Raw genomic sequence first — 25350 nt, 5'->3', positions numbered from 1 at the left:
TCAGCCAAATTCTTCATGAACTCGAAATACTGCAAACCGAAAACATTATGGTGCATTTTATTACAAACCTCCATTTCGAATAAGATTAACCATCTGTTTGGAAACAAGGAAAGATGACAAAAAAGGGATACAAAGGATTTCTAAGAACTTCTCCGGGTGTAAATTATATTCCACGGGCACCGAATTCTCTTGTGAGCAAGGAACAAGAATGGCAGAGGAAGGGTTGCATCATCCTGTGGTCTCACCAGCAGAAGACATGGTTTCTGAAACCTAGCATCACACCTTTACTCCGATACCAGAAACAGTAGAGCGGAAGAGAGCCGCACGAGCGTGGTGCCTTGTTAGGAAGAACATTATTGCATGATCAAAAGAGTCTGGTGGAGTGCTTCGACGACGATGCTCATATTTGGGCGATCATCAGCTTCATATTGCAAACACGAAGCAGCTATTTTGGCGAACTATTTCCAAGATAAGAGCAACAGATTAAAAAGAAATACAAAAGCGATCAAGTTATAATTGACATAAAGATGCTTCTGCCATGCACTCAGATCAAATACTGTTCGATAAGCTGATAACTAGTACTAAGATGGCCTGTGATGAGAGAAAAGCAGAGTAATCATACTATGAGGATCCGTAGAACAAAGAACTTAAGGAAAAGAATGCAATCGGTTAAATTAGCCATTTGCTAAACATATTCACATTCATCTGCACGTGATATTGATGATAAATGTATTTTGACCTCACACCAGACGTAATTCCTCGAGTGGCCAAAAAGAGAATCTCATCCATTTTACACATGAAACTTGTTGATGTTTGGCTTCTCTTAGCTCCTACTATACCAAATGAACAAGAAGTGTATTGCTCTACAAATCACATATACCAAGCACTAAAAGACACGAAACAAAGACAACAAATGCAAGAGCAGAATGAAATTTCAAATGTTACTTACCTTTGCAACAGACTCGTGAGGGTACTGTCCTCCCAACCTTTCATCTACAATTTCTACCACCTCATCCTTAGTAAGTCTATTCGATGCCTGCACATGATTGTACAATTCACTAAGGGTTGGTTCCCTATGACTGAAGTGAAAAAAATGCAGAAGGAAGCAAAAGGGAAGATTTTGACATTGCTAATGATAGGCAAAGAAAAAGGATGAAAAAGAAGTAATACATGCATACCCATGTCACAAGACTCTTCTGTCCTCGTGGTAAACTACGATCCAGAGGTTTACGGCCAGTTAAAAGCTCTAAAAGAACAACTCCAAAGCTGTAAACATCACTCTTGGAAGTAAGCTGTCCCGTCAAAGCAAACCTGCCAGCCAGGAAAAAACTTTGAACTCAAGCTTTCTGGATATGATTCATATTATAATGTTAAAGGTGCGGTTTTATTGAAGATTAAACCAAGACTCAGCTGCAGCGAACCATAGTGGTTCATTGTGCCTATTTGACCTATAGTTGCTAAAGATCAATCTGATATGGATTCTGATTCATGTTTAGGTTGAACACCTGAACATCATGCCTCGCCCCAAACCTAAATGGATCTCTAACTGACTCAACACTATCTTTCAGCAACAATATAGTATAATGGCCTTTGAAGATTCATACAGCAGTTTGCTGATATAGTTCTAGCTGGAGACCATGGACGTACTAAAGATCCAGATAAATAAAATTATAGAAGATGACTAGAATCGACAAAAAATAACAATATTTATAAAAAGAAGTTTAAAAAGAATCTTATTACTCAAATTGAAGCTAAAAACTGGCTTCAATGTGTTGCACATGTTTATTGGTAATAAAAACACACAATTGTATGAAAAAGATATAGAGTAACTTACTCTGGAGCATTATAAACAAAAGTTCCAATAAGTTGAGTGGACCGAAGATGCGAAGCCATGTCAGAGGCATGATATGACAGGCCAAAATCACCTATTTTTGCGACATCATTATCAAATATAAGTATGTTGCTGGACCTGATATCACGATGGGTAAGAGGAGGTTTTGTTTTCTCATGCAGGTATTCAAGTCCTTCTGCAGCCCCTGTGGCAATTTTAACTCGTTGTACCCATGACAAAACTGGACCTGGCTTTGCCCCTTCGACACCTTTTTGTCCTGTGTTAAACAATCATATATTATATTGCTTTTATAGTTCTGAAGAAGAAATTGGCAATGCTTGACAAGGGTTTATGTAAGGATAATCTTAAAAGCTTAGTGTCCTTGAAACAATTAATGCATTATGTGCCAACAATCAACAAACAGAAGTCAAAGGTACATCACATGTATGTAACACACAATGTAATATGCAACTTATGAACAGTGGACAAAAATCATATGGATATAAAAATTGAGAAATTACTTAAATTAAGATATTTATATGATCTTCTTGAAGTTAAATGAGGACAGCCCATCTAAGGCAGAATGAATGTCCTAGAAAGATGTATAGATGCACTCACTGAATAGAGAATATTTCTTATCCTATCATTACTTACGAAAGATAAACCTATCTACAATCATCTAATTATCCTAACATGATGGAGACCTTTTGGGAGCACTAATACATGTAGCAACCTGCACTACTTAAGGTCCATAAGAATCAGAGTATGGGTAAATATTTTGAAGTATGGTGTGACTATTGCCAGATTACATCAAGAGATAGCTGCCAGTCTTCCGGTAGCATAATTTCAAGTATATTTATTATTACCCATGTTTAGATGGCATTTATGGTTTAAGTATTCTATTAAGGGTAAATCTAGTGGAACCCAATGGATGAGGCTACTGCCTATTGAAAGTTTGGGGAGAGTTGATGTCCACAATTTTACTCCTACGAGTAAAGAGACTATATGCATCACTCAAATCTTAATCACATAGGTCGAATAGGAGCAATCTTACCATTGCACCAAGACTGCCCTCAGCATAGATATTCTATCCAGTAGAAAATAATCAACGTAGAAAAAGATTGTCCTACCGACGATCCAACAAATAAAAATAATAATTGCAACAAGTAAATTATGAGTTACAAGATGCAATCATCTTATACCATGTAGGATATCATGAAGGGATCCAATGTTTCCATACTCGTATGCAAGAATGCGTAGACTTCCATCAATACAGTAACCGAACAGCTCAACTAAATTTTTGTGTTGCAATCTTGACATCTTGGATACCTGTAAATTATTCTATAAGGGAATCGATAATATCAGCAAGACAGACAGGCCAATAGCAACGATCAACACACCTGTGCCAGAAATACTCCATCTGGCTGCTTAGTGGCATCTAACCATTTTATGGCAGACTTATGTCCATTTCTCAGTGTACCACAGTAAATTCTTGCATACGAACTCTCTCCAACATAAGTTTCATTGCTGAAATTTTTTGTAGCTGCCTTTATTTCATCTACTGGAATGGCAGGAACTACAATTGGTTCCATTGTTACAAGTTGTGCACTGTTAGAAGCAAAATTTGGGGCATGCTTAGCACCATCATGACCTGCATCAACTAAAGTGAAAATTCATATCTGAATGTTGTGGAAATATGAGATGAGGAATCAAATGCTATACATATAAAACATTAACAGGAAGACTGGTCGAAGCCAGAGAAACTTCTGTTTGGTCATAAGGATATCTGGGACATGAATCATACCGTAAGCAAGAGTTTTAGAGTGAATATGTAGTTCGTGAAAATGTAGCTTCATCAGATTAGACTGACAGATATTGCAGAAATTACATACATACAAAATAAAGAATCATAACTTTCAACAGACAAAAAGGGCGTGTACTTACTGTGACTTTGGCATTTAGATGAAGAGAAACACAAGCAACAAGGTATATCAAATACATTAATCAGCAGTTAAATCTTGTACAGGCTATTCAGTTCTAAGAAATATTACATTGTTATATGAATAATTCAGATGCAATGATATGGATTGATAAAACCAAGCCTAGTACAAATATGCTTGTATTAATGTCGCATGACATTACCTGTTAAATTAGCAGCAGAAGGCTGCTCATACTTAGATGGTTTCTGGGAACCAGATTTTCTGAAAAAACGGAAGCACATTATCCTTTTTACTCAAAACAGCTGCCTCTGTCCTCAAAATAACCGTGCTTATTTCTAGAAAAGGAAAGAACTAGATAATCTCAGAAAGAATAGCAATTCAAATAAATGGAGGGCACTTCAGAATTCAAGACTTGTCATCAATAAAAAACAAACACATAAATAAAGAAATTAAAGCTCCTATATTTCTAAGATGGAGCAGGTCAAATTGTTTACTGGTACTGCACCATGACAATCATGCATACGATAAACAACCAAGAAATTCCCAAAAGCATGCTTGTCAGCTAACAGTTGGTCTCATTTAATCATCTAAATTAGTAGTGATACTCACCTAACCCTAAGAATAGTCAAAGGGGTGCAATAGAAGCTATTGCTAACAAAATATGACCATCGTTGTTCTCTAATGACAGATTTGTATATCATGAACAAGAAAAATAAGGTTAACATGACAAATATGCTGCCTCAACATTCCAAGAATAATCTGAACCATTCAAAATGATGTGATACAGTTGAAATTGGTAAAAGAAAAATATTTTTCTTTTTAGCTTATAATTTCTGTGTTGGGAAACATGCTCTATGACATTGTACCTCTCTTTTCTTTTCAGAATCCATGGTTAGGAAATTGTTACAGAGAATGAGAGACAAAGAGGGCAATGCAACTTTTTCAAGGTACACAAACCGTTCACATCTAAGTTGTTTACAAAGATGACATAAGTACTTGTATTCCATCATCAGTGTTAGTTCAATGGCTGGAAATGAAATGTATGTATATCGTTCTTTACACCTTTGATCGATGCACTTTTCTATTGACAACTCTTCGAATTTTACACAAGATTTCATTGTTGATGACTTTCCTGGTTCACACTTTGCAAACCAAGAAGTCATGGTAATGTTTCCACTTCTCAAATTTGTAAGGACACCTAAGAACACATTTACTTCAAACACAGAACATATTCATAGCAATCAATATGTGCTGTGTTTATACGTTAGAATCCAAATTTTATGACATCAAAGATACCATTTTTTTTACTTTTAATGACCACAGTTGCCACTTATAAACAACAAATATACCCTCTCCCAGAAACCAATTGCTCAAGGTACTTTTCTTTCTTTCGTCCCTCGTGTCATAATTCAGTCGCCAGAGCTGAAGATCCATAAGCAAGAATCAACAAAATAAATAACGGAGAAGACATTGGAACTCAAAATAATAGCATCGATGATCCAGGGAATCGATCAGAATTCAGGAACCCTCGTTTCATCAGAAACAAAGGGAACCGCAAAGATTAAGTCTCACCTCTGCTTCCAGCGAGCTCTGGCCTCTGCCGGAGGGCGGGAGAGAAGAAAATAGAGTCTGAGCACCGTCGAATCGGGCGGAATCCAGCGACGGTTCGCAAGGTAGCAGGTGGCGCGGGGGACGGGAGGGCGGAGAAGACGCTTCCCCTGAGTCGCAGGGAGCGAACTGAGAAGCGACGGGAACGGCTGGTCATGGGAGGGACCTTTGATTACCTTCTTTCCGTGGCCAGTACGCGTTCCCGTCACCCCCCGTGAACTAACCATCCATCGACTGACAACTCGAGGTTCAAGTCGACGACCGAAGGCGGGGTCGCGACACCTCCCGTTGTTGACTCGGACGCGTTCCTCTTATTATTTTCCACGTAAAAACACAGGTACCCGACAACGTTTCCCCAAAACGTTGCTCGCCCTACGTGGCGTCTATCCGTGGACCCCACCTAAAATAGGTCCGTGGCGGAGCGACGTGGAATGAGAGATTCTCCAGAAGGCCACTGACGGAGCGTGGCGGATGCGTGACGTCATCGGGCGAGTCAACCATGGCTCCATCTCATCTCATCAAGACGGTGTCGGAGGAGTCAACGCCGGACCCAGTTGGTCAACCCATGCAGCATAGCACAACAGGAAGGGATTTATTGCGGCGTAGGACGCCGATCTATTTATTTTTTACACCGATCGTATTGATTCATGTTAGAAGAATGTGCAAATATTTGAATTAAAGAAATCACAAAAAAACACAAAAATATCATAAAAGCCGAAAATAAATATTACAAGGGTTTTAAAAATGATCTCAGAATTACGTGCTGAGGAAAGATGAGATCAATATGCACACGAATAAAGGCTATGCATGGCAACTGGCTCTTACCATCGGATCTCGACCAAGGACAAGTTTCATTTTTTTACTTACAATTCCAAGAAACAACATGGGATCAACTGATCAAGCATCTCGGTGCAAGAATTCATGAGCAGGTGAAGTCAGAACTCAGAATGGTCATTTTCTCCTTTTCTTTATCTCAGTTTCTTAGAATTAGTAATTTTTAAGCTTGAAACAATGCATAGTTAGTGTATTTATGTGATATTATTTGCAAAGGATTTAATAGTGCTATAAATGAATTATCATATATTTGATCGAGAACCTCTAATCATTTTCCATTATATTGCAAACATGTGGAAACACGGAGTCTGCAGCGTTGAAAGGTCCTGCGGCATCGAAAGGTACTGCAGAAACGACCAGCATTGTTGTTTGTAATCAACAACAAGTTATTCCTCCTCCCCTTCATCAACATGAATCGAGTGCAGATCAAAAGATTGCTCTTCATCTTCTAAGTATCGTTTTCTGTTAAATCTATATCCTTTAAGAGTTTAGACTTCTTCTGCAGCCTTTTTGCAGTACTATCTTTCTCGCAACTTCATTTTTGAGCACCTCCTTCGTCTTTCTCACAGCTCGATTTTTTTGGTGCTAACATTGTCCCATGGACTATGAAAAATTTACATAGGATGAACCTCACGCTCGAGAAAAATTCCTTCTCCAAACAAGAACCATCGATACACTAATATTATTTAATCGGAGAATTATCTAAGAAAAATTATTCATCCGGATGGAAAACGTTGAAACACTCGCTCACCCAACCATTAGTGAATTGGTGGTTTCTGTTTGGAGAAGAAGGATCTTCCTCCAACGTGAGATCTATCAAAGACAAACTTTTCACAGTTCATTACACATTTTTTGTTTACATGTGTCATAATGGGACAAAGTTAGCAAAAAAAAAATTGAATTGTGAGAAAGGCTAAAGATAGTTTGTGGAGTTAATAACATTTAAAAAAAAGAAGGCTCCAGAAGAAATCTTTATGAAAATGAAAGAAAATCGTTAAGGATATATATCTCAATTAGAAGATAATGAGTATTTTTTTTATTTACATTCAAATCTTAATGACGAAGAGGAGGTATAAGTTGTTCATTATAAACAGAAGGGAAGGGCAGGGAAGCTAGAATCGTTAGAAATTTAGTTACAAGTATAATACCTCTTAGATCATTACGATGGAAATATGATATTTCCAAAGGAGAGATCGTTAGAAATCTAAGTATTATTATAAACTTAGATTTAAACACTTAAATATTTTGGGCCAAAAAAAAAGAAGATTATATGACTCTATTTAATTAAGTAAAATATATTATGGATTTATGATAAGATTCCTTAAGAGATGACTTTGATGAAAGATTTTTTTTTATGTTTTTTTCTTGGACCCTCTACCCTCGCTTATAAATATAGAGATTTCTTCTAATGCTTGATGGTTTGATTTTGATTATTCAACTCATGTTACTAATAATATACAAAGATTTTTTATAATATAAAATTAAAAAAATTTAAAAGATTCGTCGTTATAAGGAATTATGAAAGTGATAACACTGAAACTTATCATCTCAACCTAGGGTCATTTGATAAATCTTGCGGTCATATGTTATATTCTTATTATTTTTAAAAGTTTAGTTTCACTATCTAGAATTAATAATTTATGATATTATCTTTTCTTTTATAATAATAAACTTAATATATTTTATAATTCAATAAAAAATTATTTTAAAATTTTATATGAAAGTTTATACATAATTAATTTAAATCTTGAATTTATAAAGATATTATTGATCTTGGAATCAAATATTGGATTAAAATATAGTTTTAATTATGAGAAATCTTTTATATTGTAGCACGTTTTGGATATATCTTCAAATAAATAATTAAAATATTAGTAAATATTAATATTTTGGTATATTTAAACTTATCTGATTTTAATATTTGTATAAATTACATTAAGGGAAAGCAAGCTAAGGATATAAAAAAATATATCATCAATGTTCATATATGCGAATCATTTCATATTCTTTATTTAAATAAAGAAAAATATTTTATCATATTTATTGATGATCTATTCATATATAGTTATATATATCTAATATATAGTATAAATAAATAAAATCGAGAGATGATTAGATAGAAAATTTAAAATTAGAGTGATGAATTTTATGACAAATATAATAAGTCATATCAAAATCCTAGTCCTTTTGTTAGATTCCTAAGAAAATAAAATATTTATGCTTGGTATATCTTATCATGTATGCCATAGCATAATGAAATTGTTAAAAAATAAAATCATACTTTTATAAACATGATTAGAGGAATTATGAGTTATTTCTCTATATTTGAGATGATGTGGGATCAAACTCTTATGAAAAGTTATGAGTATCTTGAATAGAGTTCTTAGTAAATTGGTTTTATCAGCTCTATTTGAGTTGGATTGCTAGTAAACTCAATTTGAGACGTCTTCATATTTGAGATTATCCTATAAAGATATAAGTTTTCAATTTATATGAAAAAAATTAGACCCAAAAATGATTTTTGATGTTCAATTGGTTATCCAAAAAAAATTAAGTGATATAGATTTTATTACTTTGACCTTCATAATAATAGTGGGATATGGTAACGTAAGATTCCTAGAAAATAGCAAAATCAATAAGAGTGCAAAATCTCAGAAGACATCATTAACTATAAAAGAGTTGATTGTAAATGAGTTTTTAAGAAAAAGCATGACTCAAAAAATAATATCGAATTATATAAGCCCATATTTATGGCTAAATATTTTTCTAAAAAGAAGATGTCGAATATAATAAGATCTTTTCTTTAATTTCTAAAAAAATATATTAAGACAATAATAGCTCATTATAACCTTAAGTTACATTAGATGGATGTAAAAAATAATTTTTTTTAATAGAGATCTAGATAAAAAAAATTATATGGAACAACCGAAAAGATTTACAAAGAAATAAAAGAAAAATTATGTTTATAAACTTAGGAAATCCTTTTATAGCTTTAAATAAGTTTCTAGAGAACGTTCTATAAAGTTTTATGACGCCATTGTTTTCTTTAAATTTAAAAATATTATATATATATATATATATGTAAAGATAAAAAAAAAAAGTTTATTATATTAGTTAGATGATATTTTATTTATAATAGTAATATTAGTTTATTACACAAAATCAAGATATTTTTTATGAAGAATTTTAAAATAGTTAATATGAATAAGATAATTTATATTATTGGTATTAAAATATTTAATAATAGATCTCAAAGATTACTAAGATTATCTTAATAAGTATATGTTAACCTAATCTTAAAGAGATTTAGTATGCAGTATTGCTTAGTAGTACATATATTACTAAAGGTAAAAGATTCAGTCAAAACTAATGTTTCTAGAATAACTTAGAAAGTAATTAAATGAATGATATTTTATAGTTTTACTTATACACATATTGTTAAAGATAAAAGATTTAGTCAAAACCAATATCTCCATAATGATTTAAAATAAATGAATAATATTTCTTTTGTATATATAATTAGAAGTTACATATTCAAACCTATACTAGATAGGTATTAATTTTATAGTTAGAATGCTTAATAGATATCAAAATAATCCAGGAGTGGAACATTAAAAATTATAAAGAAAATGATGAAATATCTAAATGGAACGAAAGATTTCATGCTTAGATACAAGAGATCAAATTAATTTGAAATGATGAGATATTCAGATACTAGTTTTGCAAATAACTTCGATAGTAGAAAGTTAATTTCAAGATTTATATTTATATTACTTAAAAGAGTAATTTCTTGAAAAAATATAAAGCAATCGTTTATTACATTATTAACAATGAAAATTAAATTTATGATTTTTTTAAGACCACAAATCAAATTTTATAGTTGCAAAATTTCATCTAAAGTCTTAGGATAGTCACTCAATTACTAGGTCACTAAAAATATTTTGTTTTTATATTATAGTAATTTACTTATCTAAGAATAACAAGTATTCTAATGATTCCAAATATATCGAGATAATGTATTTGGTGGTTAAAGAGAATTTAAAAATAATAAGTATTGTTAGAGAATCTAAGCTTCACTTTGATTGTTAATCTATTTATTAATGCTTTATAGACTAAAATATATAAAAAAATATTTTTTTTATAATTAGACTTGTGAGTAATCCATGAAGAAATGAAGATATATATATATATATATATATATATATTTAAGTGGATATTATTATTATTATTATTATTATTATTATTATTATTATTATTATTATTATTTTATAATTAAAGTTATTTATTTTTGTTATCCTATTTATATTTATGTTGTATATTATATTCGAATGTAATAATAAATTATGAGTTATTATGGATTAAATTAGAAAAATACTTTATAACATATAATTGTTATAATTCGTATTGATAGTAAAGCCAAATATAGTATTATTGTACTTATTAAATTTATTAGCTTGCTTTAAAATTCACGATCATGTATAAAATTCTTTTCAAAATTTTTAGAATTTAATTAGATAAAATTATTATTAAATAAATAAATTTATTTTTATTTTAAATTTATTCATATATTGTCAATTAATGGATTATGAAAAATATTATATTATATTATATTATTATATTTAATTAAGTAAAATATGTTATAAATATGATTAATTTTAATTACAATCACCGATCAAAGAAAGTTTTGTTACTATTTTTTAAGAAATGATCTTGATGAAAAATGTGTTGACATTACCTTTACAAATCAAATAAAAAAAATTTAAATGACATAAAAAAGGATACATAATCTTAATCTTGATATTTTATTATTTAGTTTTAATTTTGATATTAAATATTATTTTCATATAACGATGGCAGTGGTATATGATTATATAAAATACTTTATCTTCTCTTTATGCTTCAAAGATACATGGACCTCATATAGCAAACAAATGGCACATAGATGCACTTCACCCTATATCTGATCATTCTAAATCTCATGTAACATTAATTCATAGGAAAATCCAAGTTTCTGGAGAATATGCTGCTGAGGGACTTCAAATACACATCCAACACATGCAATTCAAAACCTACGATGCCATAACAAAAGAGGTAGACGCAACAATCTTATACCCACGAATAGACAGACTAAAAGATGACAGACAAAGACTAGAAGCTAGTTAAGAGAAAGCAGAACCATAAGCAGCAGCAATTCTCTGGTTATTATCACTAGATTATAAGATGACAATATTTGGTGATTTAAGCAGCTGGCTTCTCCCACTTGAGGGGCTTCACCACCTCCCAGGTGAAGTCTGGATCATCCCTGCCGAAGTGCCCGTAGGCTGCTGTCTTGAGGAACCTGCCATTGCCACCCCTCTTCAGGTCAAGGTTAATGGTGATCATCCCCGGCCTGAAATCAAAGTTCTCCTTCACTATCTCCAGAATCTCCTTGTCGGGGATTTTGCCGGTGCCATAAGTGTCGACAAAGACCGAAAGGGGTTCAGGAACACCGATGGCGTAAGAGATCTGAACGATGCAGCGGCGTGCAAGTCCATTGGCCACGATGCTCTTAGCTGCCTGCCTGGCGATGTACGCACCGCTGCGGTCGACCTTGGTTGGATCCTTGCCGGAGAAGGCACCGCCACCATGGGCTCCCCAGCCACCGTAGGTGTCGATAATGATCTTGCGGCCGGTAAGCCCAGCATCGCCATGAGGTCCGCCAATGACGAAACGACCAGACGGATTAAGGTGGAAGATGGTCTTCTCATCGAGATACTGCTCAGGGACGACAGCCTTGATTACATGCTCCTTCAGGTCAGCAGCAATCTCGTCATTGGTGACGGTCTCATCGTGCTGGGTGGAGATGAGCACGGTATGCACACGAATGGGGACCATGGCACCGTGTTCATTGCGGTACTCGACGGTAACCTGGGTCTTACCATCGGGCCTCAACCATGGACAAGTTCCATTTTTGCGGACGTCGGTGAGGCGAGCCCCAAGTTTTGTAGCGAGGACATGGCTCAGGGGCATCAGCTCAGGTGTCTCGTCTGTTGCATAGCCAAACATGTGACCCTGATCCCCAGCGCCGATCTCCTCAGGGCGTTTGGTGAAATGGCCATGGACACCCTGGGCAATGTCAGGGGACTGCTGCTCAATGTTGACAAGCACCTTGCAACGATCGGCATCGAGGCCTACATCATCGGATGTGAACCCAATAGCACGGCAGGTGTCGCGGACAATCTTCTCATAGTCGATATTGCCCTTTGTGGTGATCTCACCAAAGACCATGACCATGTTGGTCTTGGTGCACGTCTCACAGGCAACCTTGCTGTCAGGGTCCTGCTCGAGGCAGGCATCAAGAACTGCATCAGAGATCTGATCACAGAGCTTGTCTGGGTGCCCTTCATTGACAGACTCAGAGGTGAAAAGGAAGGTGTCCTCCATTTTACCTAAAGTTGGATCCACATAGAGCATATATCAAGTAGGTAAGAAAGAACACTAAAGAAGAATAGCAGAAGTCAAATCTAGAAGCACAAAAGTCAGCCGGAAGCGAAACCTGCACGAGCAAAGTCCACGCAGGTCTTCAAGCAGAAACCAAGGTAGACAACAGGCTACAAACAAATGAAAGGGAGCAGTTTGCTCGATGACTTCAAAGAAAAGAACTTTTTCTTTCAGAACCAATGAAGACAATCGAAAAATCCACAGATCTAGCAAAAACAACGCGGAAATCGCAGAAATTGAAACCCTATCGCCACTACAACAAATACATTAGGATCAAACTTCGAAGGTACACGCAGAAATCTACACCCTAAATCAGATCCATCGGTTCAGGGAAACTGAACGTGTTGAGGAACGAAACCAAGGCAACGCCCATCACAGGAAATGAAAAGAGCGAGTTCACGAACGAAACCAAGGCAGCGCCCATCACAGGAAATGAAAAGAAAAGGAGAAACGAGATCTGGAGAGTCCAAGGGAGATTGGCTCACCAGATCTGGCGCCGCTTTGAGCTCTCTGAGGAAGACGGCCTCCCGAATGCTGAATGCCCCGCATCGGCCCCGACCGGTATTTAAAGATTCGATGGCGCCCGTGATCGAATCGCGGCCGTCCGATTCGATTCGATTGGGTCACGCGGCTCACGGTCCTGTCTTGGTGCGCTCCAGTAAGCGGCTTTATCTGGGGCTTCACCTAACACCCACCTGGACCCACATCTTACCAGGTTCAATCGGCTCTCGGCTCATTCGGCTCCCTCACTGCTTACCGGCTCAGATCCCCATGTGTGTGTGTGGAATGTGGAACGCAAAACAGCCAAGACGTGAACCATTTGTTGCCACGTGGAGAGTAATCTATTAGGACTTTCAAACTTATAGAAAGGCGTGATGGAGGATTATAAATAATAGAGCATTATTGACAAAATTGTATTTATCATTTCACGGTTTCAACCTGAATTATCTATTCAGGTTGACTTTTTTTTTTCCAGAATCATTATTGACAAAAACGAGTGACTTTTTTTTTCCAATATTTATCATATTCGAACTGATGCAATGATCAGATTTAAGTTTCAATATGTTGTTGGATTGATAAAGTATTTTCGAATTTCTGGTTAAAAAAATTATAATTAGAATTTAATTATTTTATAAATATTCATAGAGTTGAGAAATATTATTGAATTGCTACGACTAAAGTCTCCAACCAGCACTTGGAAGCTAATTTTTTATTTTTTAACCTAATAAAAAATAAAAAAACTCCATTGGAAGAAGTAAATTTGATGTAAGCCATCAGAATTATCTCAGATTCTCTTACGTACGAGAAGTGACAGATGGCAATCAAACTTGTCCCAAAATTTGATGCAAGCAATCAGAGAGCAATGACAATAGAGATTGGGCTCAAACACTACATTTTGGGCTTCGACCGGGTCCAACAACAACCGGTCCAATAATTTCCGGCTGGATCGGGTTAACGACGGTAGAAAACCATTGCGATTTCGTTGCCACCTGTTCCTCCCAAATCCCAAACCCTTGTCCGCGCGTCGGAGAGAGATCGAGGCGAAGAGCGGAAGGGATCGAGAAGAGCCTCGGTCGATATGAGAGTTGGATTCATGGTTGGGATCCTCGGAGGCATCCTCCTTGCCCACGCCGGCTATGCCACCATCCAATGTAAAGTCCTACCCATTCTTCTTCTTCTTATCTTTTGTTGCCGTGATCGGATCGAAATATGATTTGGTCCACACCCGATGTTTCGGATGTTCTCGCTTCGATTTCTTGTATCTGTTCTTACGTCGATTTGGAATATAGACAGAGGGATGCTGAAGATCGTGGAAGAAGAGTTCTCGCGTCCTCCGATGAACGTAAGATTCAGATCCTTTTCCTAGTTTCCTTTTTTATTCATGTAATTTCTCTTTGCGGTGATTCCTTTTCAATTCTAGTATCTTTGGATCTATGACGTGGAGTTCCCATGGCTTTGAATCATCGCTGTCATATTAATAATATTCCTTTTGATTTGGTGTTTATGGATCATTGGATTGTTCTCTTAGGTTGTGGTCGAGCTACTACTGGGGTTGGCTTTCTGCATATGGGCGGGTCTGGCGGCTCCTGCAAAATTTAGATCCATACATCCTGATTCTGAAGAAAATAGGTATTTGTGTATCTGCATGATTTAGATAGTTTTCATTCTACATCTTGTTGTGATTGGCAAATTCGGCAAGCTGCTTTATATATAATCTGCTCCAATGTAGTTTAGTCAGTACAGGAAAATTAAGCGATCATTGTCATGGTATATTGATTTAATATGTATAATTTTTTTACTCGTAGTACCTGCTAGTACTTGATCAATATGTTTCAAAACTAACATTAGTTTGATGTTTCCTTTCATAGGCATTTATTTATCTAGATATTAGTATGGACTCTACCAAATTTGATGCCATAGTAGAAATATAGTGTTCCAGGGGTTCATACGGGATGGAATCAGAGTGATGTGGCTAGGGTTGGTACTTATTTAAAATGAGAAAAAAATAAAGAAGTTTCATACTTGTGATTGCATCTGTTTGAGTATTTAATAATCCCACTAATGGATGAGAACATAAACAAAAAATAAAAGACAAACATAGAAAAGGAAAAACAACACTTAGATGCACCAGTTGGAAGGAGATGATGGTTCAGAATCACCGGCTTACTTCGTATGTCCAGTAAGTTTCTATGGCTAGGACATTTAAAATGCCTTTTTAGGAATGAATTTTTTTATGCATATGACTCTTATTACAAATATGTTCTTTGAGGAGTCAGGAGGGAACCAAATTTTCCCCTTGTGCTCTTTCTCCAAGGAAGATTCCTGTTCATCACAGCCTTCTATTATTTTCTCCTCTTTTTTGCTTTGCTTTGTGCCCTTTTCTAATTCCATATAGCTTAGTTTTTCTGCATACTACTCATTTGGTTAAACCAAATGTTCATGTTCCTACCAAAGATAAATTGGTGTAGTGTAAGATGTACTAAAGAAAGGAACTTTGTAGAGAGCTTAAAGTAAAATTAATTTTGTGCATATTATGGATCTGGATTATGGTAGATGAAGAATGAAAATGGAGATAAGATCATATTGTGATCTTGAGTGGTACAATAACTTCTGATGGGTTCGCTTCTTCAAAGTCTCTTCTTGCTGTATGGTTATTTAGAATTTTAGATGATATGGGACATTGGCTTACAATGGCTAAGAGAGGACTGCCACTTTGACCAGATAAGGTAAATTACACTTTTGTATATTGATAAATAAAGATCATGAAAGGTGTACTTTTCTGGACCAGTACCTCAAATGGAGCAATCTGATGTCAACATGACCTGACATGTTTAAGTCAAAGTTATCAGCACCAGGCTGATTAAATCATATAGATCAGATTGCAAATGTCATGTTTCCCAAAGAAAAAAAAGATAGTGAGAATTTGTACCTTACCCAGCTCAAAACCCTATTGTGTTTATTAAAAACAGATTACTCTAAACACCTGATTTAGCTTCTTGATAAGCTTCAGCATACACGGAGGGTTATAGTAATATCATTTGCAGTGTCTTGAATAATCTACTGGCTCAATATTGTATTGAGCAATTCACTTGCTGAGAACACTGTACACAGTTAGAAGTGATGACAATAGAAGAGACAAACTCAGATATAAATAACTGAACTAAGATTTTTTTCCACGTTGACAATGCTGTCTTTGGTTCCAACTTCTTTGGTCACATTATCTTTTTCCATTTAATCGAGTCCAAAGTTACGAGTTGAGTTTGACAAATGAAAAGGAGCAGGACTATAAGTAGAAAAATAAGACATCAAATTACTTTTTATCTTTGCTTGGAAATTTAGGTTCCAAAGAAATAGTAATCTTTTAGAAGCAGCATCAGGCAACCGCTGATGATGCTTGATAATGTAGGTTGTCATGAAATTAGAATAATTCAATAGATGTTGCTTATCGAGGATTATTCACTATGTGCTTCATCAATCTGTTATGTATATTATTTCTGAGTCCAGCATAGAATATATTACCCTATCTATGGTGTTGGTTGAATCTTGCAGTTATCATTGTAGAATAACTGTAGATAATCAAAACCATGTGCTGTAGTTGCAGTGTGTAGTTTGCTGTCAAGTTTACAGGGTTTTTCTCTTAAGGATTTATTGTATTGTGCCATGCATATCTAGCGGTTTAAATGAACAGTAATATGCATGCCAAATGACTTGAGTTGTTGTTTATGAACTATAAAGTCCACGTTATGAATGAAGTAACCTTGTCAACTATAATGCAGTTGTTCCTCACTTTGCATCTGGTTTATAAAAATAGCATCTCACGCATGTGTAATGTCGCACATCCCACTTCGTTCTCAACTTTCAGCCTGCAATCGCGTAGACTTAATTAATTCATGGGTACATCAGGATGAGGTGTTCAGAATTCATATTGAAAAGTCATCAATCACCTGTCATTTGTGGGACATTCATGAAAATTCAATTTATTCTATCATGGTGTCTATCTTGATACATTTCATGCTTATAGGAAGCTGTTTTGAATGTGAACTGCAGGATCGTGTCCTTACCAACAAACCTGGATTTCATGATCTTCAATCACCGTGGCAAAGTGTTTCCGTGTAATGCGGAGTACAAGTTGAAAAAGTAGGTCTTTTCCCCCTTAAGGCACGAGGAATCGGACCTCCTGTCCAGCTTCATCACAATCCACTTAAATCTGTGTGAGGTAGGTTTCATTCTCTAAAACATGAACCGTATGTTGATTATTTCCACACTTCGCTTCGTGTAGTAGTTTATTAATTTTGGAATGCCAGTGTGTCCATTGAACTTTAGTTACTCGTGAACTTCGTGACATCCATAAAATTTCCTGTTCTAGTGAAGCTTTAGTTTATTTGTACGTGGCAGCCTAAACGAAAATTTCTTTTGATCAATAGATGTTGTTGCTTTGCTCCCATGAACTCCTGTAAATGGTTTTGATGGAGTGGCATCAAATCTAAACCGAAAGATGGTTCAAGGAGTTGATGACAAATCTTGGGATGTTTGTCAATTAACCTTGAAATCTCACTCCGATGTTAGAAGCCAATGTAGGTCGACTCTTGTTTGATACTTAATGGTTGAATTGAATCACATGAAGAGTGAAAAATGTAGCACATAACCATGTGAGAGAGCTTATGCAATTTAAATGCCGTAGGTACCTTAAATCTTAAAAAGTAAGTACAGTTTACGCCCGAGTATTAGTATTATATGAAGACGTACTCAAGTGCGAGGAATGCGACTGTATCAGATATTATCTACATTAATTCATGATACATTTACTCCAGAACACTGTACTCTTACCCTCTTGTTCAACTAATTCAAGTTATCTATATTATATTCCTCCAGTTTGATCATCTCCTGCATCTCGTATAACAAACTACGAATCTGCATGCCTTGAGCATGAAAGCTCTCTCTGCCCGACAAGAATTCATGAATCACTCCATCCAATTCAAGCCAACTGCAGCCTGCAACCTTTTTCACCTGCAAATCATTCATCTGCTTTCTCACTTTGCCTGCATCATCAGGTCGACCAAAAACCTTGAGGATATTAGACATCAAAACGCAAGCACCACTGTCTCGAAGACCCGATTCAGTTATCTTTCTCCATATACGGTCAGCCAGTCCAACGTTCTTGTGAATTCTGCAAGCACTGATTAGCGACTTCCAGATGACCGAATTAGGCTCGACCGGCATAGTCTCCACAAACTCCACGGCCTCTTTTAGGCACCCCGCACGTGCCAAGACATCAACCATGCACCCGTAGTGTCTTATGTTTGGTTTCAACCTGTAACGCTCCGTAAAGAGATGGAACAGTCTGCGTCCCTCCTCGACAAGACCTGCATGGCTGCAAGCACTTAAAATGGCAGTAAACGTGACATCGTTGGGGATCATTTGGAAGTCATCCTGCATTCTGTAGAACAGGTGGAGGGCATCTCTTCCACGACCGTGAGCTGCAAGGCCTGAGATGATGGAGTTCCAAGCTGACAACTCCTTGTGCTCGAGCTTCTCGAAGACGTAAATGGCATCCCCAATGCAGCCACAGTTGGAGTACATATCCACGAGAGCGGATGCAAGTACCGAGTCGACTTCTACACCCATCTTGTCCAAATAGGCATGGATCCATCGCCCCTGATCAAGAGCACCAAGCTCCGTGACCGCCGGAAGGACGCTCACAATGGTGACTTTGTTCGGCGGGACGCCCGCGACTTGCATCTCGAGGAACAGGTCCAATGCCTCCTTATACTGTGAATTCTGCACATAGCCCGAAATCATAGCCGTCCAAGTGACGACACCCCACCGAGTCCTCATTCGATCAAAGATCTTTCGAGCGACCTCGACGTGACCGCATCTCAAGTACCCAGAAATCAATGAATTCCAACAGAACTGGTTCCTCTCGGGCATCGCATCGAAGAGCTCCTGTGCAATCTCCAGCGACCCGTTCCTCGCGTACCCATCAACCATGACGCTCCAAGAGACCACATTCCTATCAGCCATTCCATCGAACACCTTTCTTGCAGCATCCAAATCCCCGATCCTACACAATCCCACGATCAAATCGTTGCAAGAGACGATGCCCGGTTGGGAGCATCGTTCGAACACCTTGAGCGCGTCGTCACAAGCAAGAAACCTAGCGTACATCCTGATCAGGGATCTCTGAACGAAGACGTCCGAGAGGAGGAGGCCTCTTTTGACAGCCTGCCCATGGAGCTGCCGCCCTTCCTCGGCGGCGCGGAGGCCGCAGCAGGTTTTTAACAGGGAAGGGAAGGCGATATGTTCAGGCTCGAGGGTCCCCGAAGAGAGAAGCCGATGGAAGTTGACGGTTGGGTCGGGAGGAGGATTGTTTCCTTCGGGTGCTCTTCCGGTTGTGAGAAGCGCGGGGAGAGTCCTCCCACGAACCCTTGTCGCACGAGGGCTTCCGCGTTGCCGTTGCGGGCGAGATGGAACGAACAGTTGATGCGGAGGCAATGGCGTCGACATGACTCTACAAACCGCGGCTTGATATGTTGCGGACGTACATGCACACAGTAGTCCAGTCTCTTTATTTTGACGACTGAAAGGTCAAGTCAACGACACGACTGCATCACTATTAGCAGTGAGTGGCTTCTCATCTGGGCTTTGTTGGTGCGCAACCTTCTTATGTGGGCTTCTCAGCTGGACTTCTCCTTTGCATCACTGTTATGCAGTCACTTCTTTTTCTGGGCAGCTAACGCAATAATGAGAAGTTGAAGGATCGAGAGAGAGAGAGAGTCATCTATTTTCATCTTGCCAATGATTTGCCTGTTTACCTTGCAGGGCTGATAGGGGTCCAATCAATCAAATCGTATATGAGCCGAAAGAGATGAGAGGTTGCAAGTTTCTGCGTGCAAATGAGTTTTCCAAAATGTTCAACAGATGTAACTTATCCTCGGCTGACAACTTTTTCACGTGGTGATGTTCAATCTTAACTTTTATGCTACTTTCTTTCTCTGGACGTTTGTCTCAAATGCATTGAATTGAATCATCGACTAAGTAACCTGAAAAGTGCATCGTAACGTAAACTCGTGGTTTAAAGTTACAATAGGCCCAATCGTAGTTCCGAAAGTATCAATTTCAATCTCTCCAAACTAAAAATTAGAATCGAATCATCTAGATTTTGATTATGGAATCAAACTGGAACAATCGATTCCGATTTAGATGATTTCGGTTCCGGTTCGAATCATCAATTAACCTGTAATTTTTTGTTCATATTACCTGCAATTCATAGAGGTTTTTATGCATAATATCTAACTTTTTTAATGACACATATGTTGATGATAAAAGCAAAACCATTTTCTCTATCAGGCAGAGTGTGATGATGCCTGGTGGAAGTGATGATTTTAGGTTATAGTGATGATAATGATGATGATAATTGATTAGGGATGTTGGTGAATGCAGTGTGGGTGGTGCAGAGCAAAGGAGAAAAGAGGTGCATCCTCGACCTGGAAGGCCAAGATAAATAGAGAAAAAGTAGCCTCCTCGATGACACTTGGTAGCTTCTCCACTTCCAACTTGCAGAAACCGTACAGCATTTATTGAAACAAGCAATTCAATGTGCAGGTTAAGCAATCTGTCTGCAATCAAACAAGCTTTCACTACGACTCACAATGATTCAAACATGGGCCGAACGTAGGAGAAAGGACAAAGCGGCTTGTCGACCTCTTTTTCACATCTGTCAGCCTCATTTCTGTGTTGCTTTTGGCATGTTGCTTCAGGCGAAGGAAAGGCTTAGTGGAGCAGCGAATCTTGTCATCCAACTCTGCTCATCTCTTTCGACCAAGGCTTTGCTAATGTTCATGTACTGGGGGGCTGGCATGATGATACACACAGGAATGCAGATCTGCAGCAACAGGATCCAATAAGCTCACTTGGACTCTTCTGTTGTTCCCTAAGATATGAGCCTTGGTTCGCTGCATCTTGAGCATTTTATACGTACAAACTGAAGATGTTCGTCTAGTTCTGCAAGGTACGTGAAGTATGGATGGTTGGATGCTTGGATAAGGACAGCAAGAGTGAGGCTCTTCTTTCTTTCATGTCATGAAAGATGAGATGGATCGCAATCTCTTCCCACCAGTCAAAAGCTGTCCTCAATGCTTGCTTCCATCTTCTCAAAAGAACTCAAAAGCATTCTCCATTACCGAGAACAGATCCATCTGGAAAACCTGTGAGCTCTCTCGATGACCTTCATCATGCTCTGGTTGCACAACGGAGAGAGTATGCATCTCACTGGAAGTACTCTTGTCTTCCTTGTGGCCAACTTTGGAAGTCCACAGGTTGCCACTTGGAATTCCCTGTCCTAAGGGCATTATATTAGTGTCTCACGCCACACTGACTTCTACATTTCAAATCCTTCGCTGTGCTTCACCAGCAACTGTAATATGCCATGCGAGCATTGACCTAGTAATTAGCACTGACATGCTGTGCATCATTCACTCACGCAATGATGCATGTGCAGATCCCCGTTTCTCCAGGAAAAAGAGATGCTAAAGCCGACGACAGACACGGCCAATCGCGGTGGAGAAAGCAGGGAGACAATAAGTATCCATCGGTCTATCGAGTTTGTCACGATGGCGATCGCGATCGCAATAATGGAGGTATTCTTCGAAGTCTGCAAGCAGTGCATTCTCCCGTTCTTTTGTTTAACTCCTACTCCTCCTTAAGGTTCAGCCTCTTCCCCTTCCACGTGCTTCTGACCTAAACAGCTTAGCTTGCAACATTCGCTTGATGAACATGCAATCATTTTTCTCAAGTCAACACACACACACACACACACACTCTCTCTCTCTCTCTCTCTCTCTTTCTTTCTATATATATAACTCATTCGAGTCCCTTGTGATCTAACAATTCAAATCGATCCAACTTTGAGACTCTACCTGTGAAGCTTAACTATTGGGAAGCAGCAACCGGTACATGGCAACGTCATGGCTGAAAGAATTACGTAGAAGACGTGCCATCCGTTTCCTCCGTGCAATACGTAAGTAGATCACTAACAAGACGCTATGTGCTTCCGTTGGCAGCAAATACCAGCCCCACTTACAGAAGACAATGAGCAAGCTTGTTGGCCCTACAAGATTCATCCTCCCTGTGCAGGGAGCTGTCAGTAATATAATAATGTGGATAAACACCAAGACTTTCTGCAAGAACAACTAGGGTTTCTCTAACCATAGAGTTGAATCATCTTTCTTTGGCTTCATAAAGAACACGTCCCCGAAGCATTATTGGGCGGGTGCAGATGGACGCTCAGGGAAAGACGGTCCGTAGTGGTTGCAGCAGGTATTAAATAAGTCATCTTGTTTGAGGTGGAGGATGGAAGGTTGCGTGATGAGTTCATGGCGGCTCAAAGGGTGGCGCGTGCGGATGCGATAAGAGTCGCTAACGACAAGGAAAACAACGTCAGAGGTTTTTAGGAACTGGAGAAGCAAAACCCATATGAGCCGATGACATTTTGTTTGCTGTTCCTTGTGATTCTCTTGCAAGTAGAAACTGGACGGTTTGTGATTGGAATGATGATGATTGAAATCACACATGAAGCAAACACCATGATTCTATCTGTAGAATATATCTCCTTGGCACCAGTAAATGGCAGCTCTGTAACTCAATCTTTTTACCCGCCTTTCACCTCTTGCATTGACTTGCATCATACCTAAAAGTTGAGCATTACTTCCAAGCAAGAAAGCTGAGGCATCACCATGGACTAGAGCTTGCAGAGGATCTGCACCTTTCCTACAGTGGAAAGATGGATGTCTTCTTTAGTAAGGATCTTTCTCTGAAGGAACAATATTGTCAAAGCATTCTTTACAGTGTGAAGAGTTAACATTAAGATTTATCTATGGCATTTGAATTCAATAGTGTCGGGAGTAGGTCTACTAAGTCCTTGAGTGGAAAAGTAATAAGCCAGTGTGGTGTGATGGTGATGGAAGATTAGTTCAGTTCCCTTTATCAAATACATAAAACAAGAGCTGCTGCATGCCATAGATCATAAAGTAGCTAATCTTTTCTTTTGGGGGAGGGGCAATAACCAAGTTGTCCCCAACTATATCATATCTGTCTTTCTTTAGCATATCCCGACGTCTATCTGATCTCTCATTTGGATCTCTTCGGTTTCCCTTAAGCTCCACTGTGTATGCATGCAGGCAAATAGAATTTAAAGCTAAAGATTGAGCCTGAAGCTGTAGGAGAGGTCAGATATCTACAGAAATGTTCTTGTAGCATAAATTGACCTGCACCGGTTGACCTTTGGCTATGGGTAACCTCATCTGCCACAAGAAATAGTCAGTAAATTTGACTTCTTGATCCGAAGCTAAAGACAAAAGTTAGCGAAGTTGTCATGCGAAAAGGAAAACTTGTAGGATGATGAAGCTTCATCGGAGGAAGTCTCAGTTAGAGGTGATCACAGATCACGTCAGCCTTCGCTCTTCCACGCCCGGAGAGAAAGCTAGAGAGTCTTGGAAATTAGCTTTCTATCAGCCAACACATAGCCTCCCGACTTCAATAAATCATTTATGGCGGAGCAAACGGAAGCACACTATTTTCAAAAATAAAAATAAATAAATTATCTAATTATCACTTTTATTTATCTCACAATTGTTAATTTTTATGTTTTGAGTTTCTTTCGATAGTTCCACGGTGTTAGCTAAGCTAGTTTTGAAGGTCTAAAACTAATATAAATAAATGTCTCAGATTATTAAAAAAAAGCAATCTCTTAGGTTTCTAGTAATAATTTTCTATTTTAGTTTTTGTCCTACGGTATCATAGCTTTGCTCTTAGTGTTAGCATAATAGGTTTGTTGTGTGCTCTATACTCGCTACGTATAATGAATCTTATGTATCAGAAACTTAATTTGCTAAGTACAACCCTACAACAATAATGGTGCTAATGACAACGACATTATCGGTGATGGTAGGTAGTGGCAAGTTCGACGATGATGACCTTCGTGATGGAGGTGATGATAACAACCCCAACAGTAATGATCAAGGAGTGTCAACCCTATGGGCGACGTTTGAAGCGCAAGAAGCGAGGATGACCTGAGAACTATGAGAGATTCATGATATGCTCGCTAACTCGGGTTTACACGAGAACAGAGTTCGTGATAATGATAGGATCAATCGTGCCAGAGTTGATGCTTATTGCTAGTCTAATCATCGACATGACCATGCAATTCAATGTAAACAACCAGCGTATGAAGATAAATCTAACGAAGAAAAAAGAATTGTGGGCTATTACAGAACCAACCAAAGAAGAGGTACGGGTGCAGCTCAATCTCGACACTTTCACCAATATGGTATTATCTGCCCACAACAACTAATAATGTGCGATGATGACTCAGAAAATGACAGCGAAAGATACTAAGCACCACCAATATAAAATAGGCTATTTAAATATTACCGTCTCAAAAGAGACCCCCTAGGTTAAATGGCTATCTCATCATTGAAGCTTTTCTTGATTAGAGTTATAAAGTAGAGAATTTCTTTGAGGTCATGGATATTCATGATCACAATCAAGTCAACCTTATTGCATACAAGTTGAAATGAGGTACAACAACTTAGTGGGATACATCATAGAATAACCGAAGAAGACAAGGAAAGGCATCGGTACGCGGAAGATGAAATAACTTCTCAAAAGAAGATTCTTACCCATGTACTATAAACAACTATTATTCCAACAATACAAAAACCGCATCCAAGGCACTTGATTTGTAATCAAGAGTATTGATAAATTATTATGCCTTTCAGCCAAATACAAGTTATCAAAGTTAGAAGACCAACAAACAACAAGGTATGTCAATAGACTAAATTTTGTAATTCAAGATAAAATATCTTTAAGTCCGATATGTATAGTAGATGTAGCTCGACATTAATAACTAAAATGTTGTTAACTCGACCTCAAATTACTATTCGGTAATTCTCTACTTTAATAATACAATATATTCTTAATAAAGAGAAGTAAGTTGTAACTAAGTCAATACAACATACAAATTAAGATATAAATACTGAAGGAATAATAAGGCAAGCTAAGTATATTCTAACTATCACAAATAATCTATATGCTCGATCCCTAGTTGGGAAGCCTTTCAAATATTGGTCATTGTTCCAACGAGTATCATGTTTGAAAGAC

The 25350-nt window shown here is 37.5% G+C and overlaps 4 protein-coding genes across 7 annotated transcripts; 1 reads left to right on the top strand and 3 right to left on the bottom strand.

Annotated features, from left to right (window-relative positions):
* Positions 1–30: 30 nt before the first annotated feature.
* On the bottom strand, positions 31–5542 carry LOC103978022 (pto-interacting protein 1). 4 transcript variants are annotated; one of them, XM_018822882.2, is made up of 9 exons: positions 5344–5484; positions 5121–5193; positions 3974–4106; positions 3232–3491; positions 3034–3160; positions 1835–2108; positions 1179–1311; positions 950–1036; positions 31–458 (listed from the first exon to the last, which is right to left on the bottom strand). In XM_018822882.2, exons 3-9 carry the CDS (start codon positions 4050–4052, stop codon positions 354–356), a joined length of 1065 nt encoding a protein of 354 aa, XP_018678427.2. In that variant the 5' UTR covers positions 4053–4106; positions 5121–5193; positions 5344–5484; the 3' UTR covers positions 31–353. The 4 variants fall into 4 exon arrangements, with proteins under 4 accessions (XP_018678427.2, XP_009391997.2, XP_009392000.2 ...); XM_009393722.3 differs by lacking the exon at positions 5121–5193 and having other exon boundaries at positions 5344–5542; XM_009393725.3 differs by lacking the exon at positions 5121–5193 and having other exon boundaries at positions 3232–3482; positions 5344–5540.
* Positions 5543–11274: 5732 nt separating this feature from the next.
* Positions 11275–13306, bottom strand: LOC103978021 (S-adenosylmethionine synthase). Its single transcript, XM_009393721.3, has 2 exons — positions 13179–13306; positions 11275–12641 (listed from the first exon to the last, which is right to left on the bottom strand). Exons 1-2 carry the CDS (start codon positions 13240–13242, stop codon positions 11452–11454), a joined length of 1254 nt encoding a protein of 417 aa, XP_009391996.2. The 5' UTR covers positions 13243–13306; the 3' UTR covers positions 11275–11451.
* Positions 13307–14173: 867 nt separating this feature from the next.
* On the top strand, positions 14174–17516 carry LOC135632729 (membrane magnesium transporter-like). Its single transcript, XM_065141451.1, has 4 exons — positions 14174–14345; positions 14484–14536; positions 14723–14823; positions 17242–17516. The coding sequence occupies exons 1-4, from the start codon at positions 14273–14275 to the stop codon at positions 17333–17335; spliced, it is 321 nt and encodes a 106-aa protein (XP_064997523.1). The 5' UTR covers positions 14174–14272; the 3' UTR covers positions 17336–17516.
* Positions 17517–17853: 337 nt separating this feature from the next.
* Positions 17854–19782, bottom strand: LOC103978019 (pentatricopeptide repeat-containing protein At1g08070, chloroplastic-like). The gene has a single exon (XM_009393718.3). The coding sequence runs from the start codon at positions 19696–19698 to the stop codon at positions 18034–18036; it is 1665 nt and encodes a 554-aa protein (XP_009391993.2). The 5' UTR covers positions 19699–19782; the 3' UTR covers positions 17854–18033.
* Positions 19783–25350: the final 5568 nt, after the last annotated feature.

The sequence above is a fragment of the Musa acuminata genome, chromosome BXJ3-3 (genome assembly GCF_036884655.1).
Source record: "Musa acuminata AAA Group cultivar baxijiao chromosome BXJ3-3, Cavendish_Baxijiao_AAA, whole genome shotgun sequence".
NCBI lineage: Eukaryota > Viridiplantae > Streptophyta > Magnoliopsida > Zingiberales > Musaceae > Musa > Musa acuminata.
The sequence above is the reverse complement of the archived record's forward strand: the minus strand, read 5'-3'. Positions and strand labels throughout refer to the sequence as shown.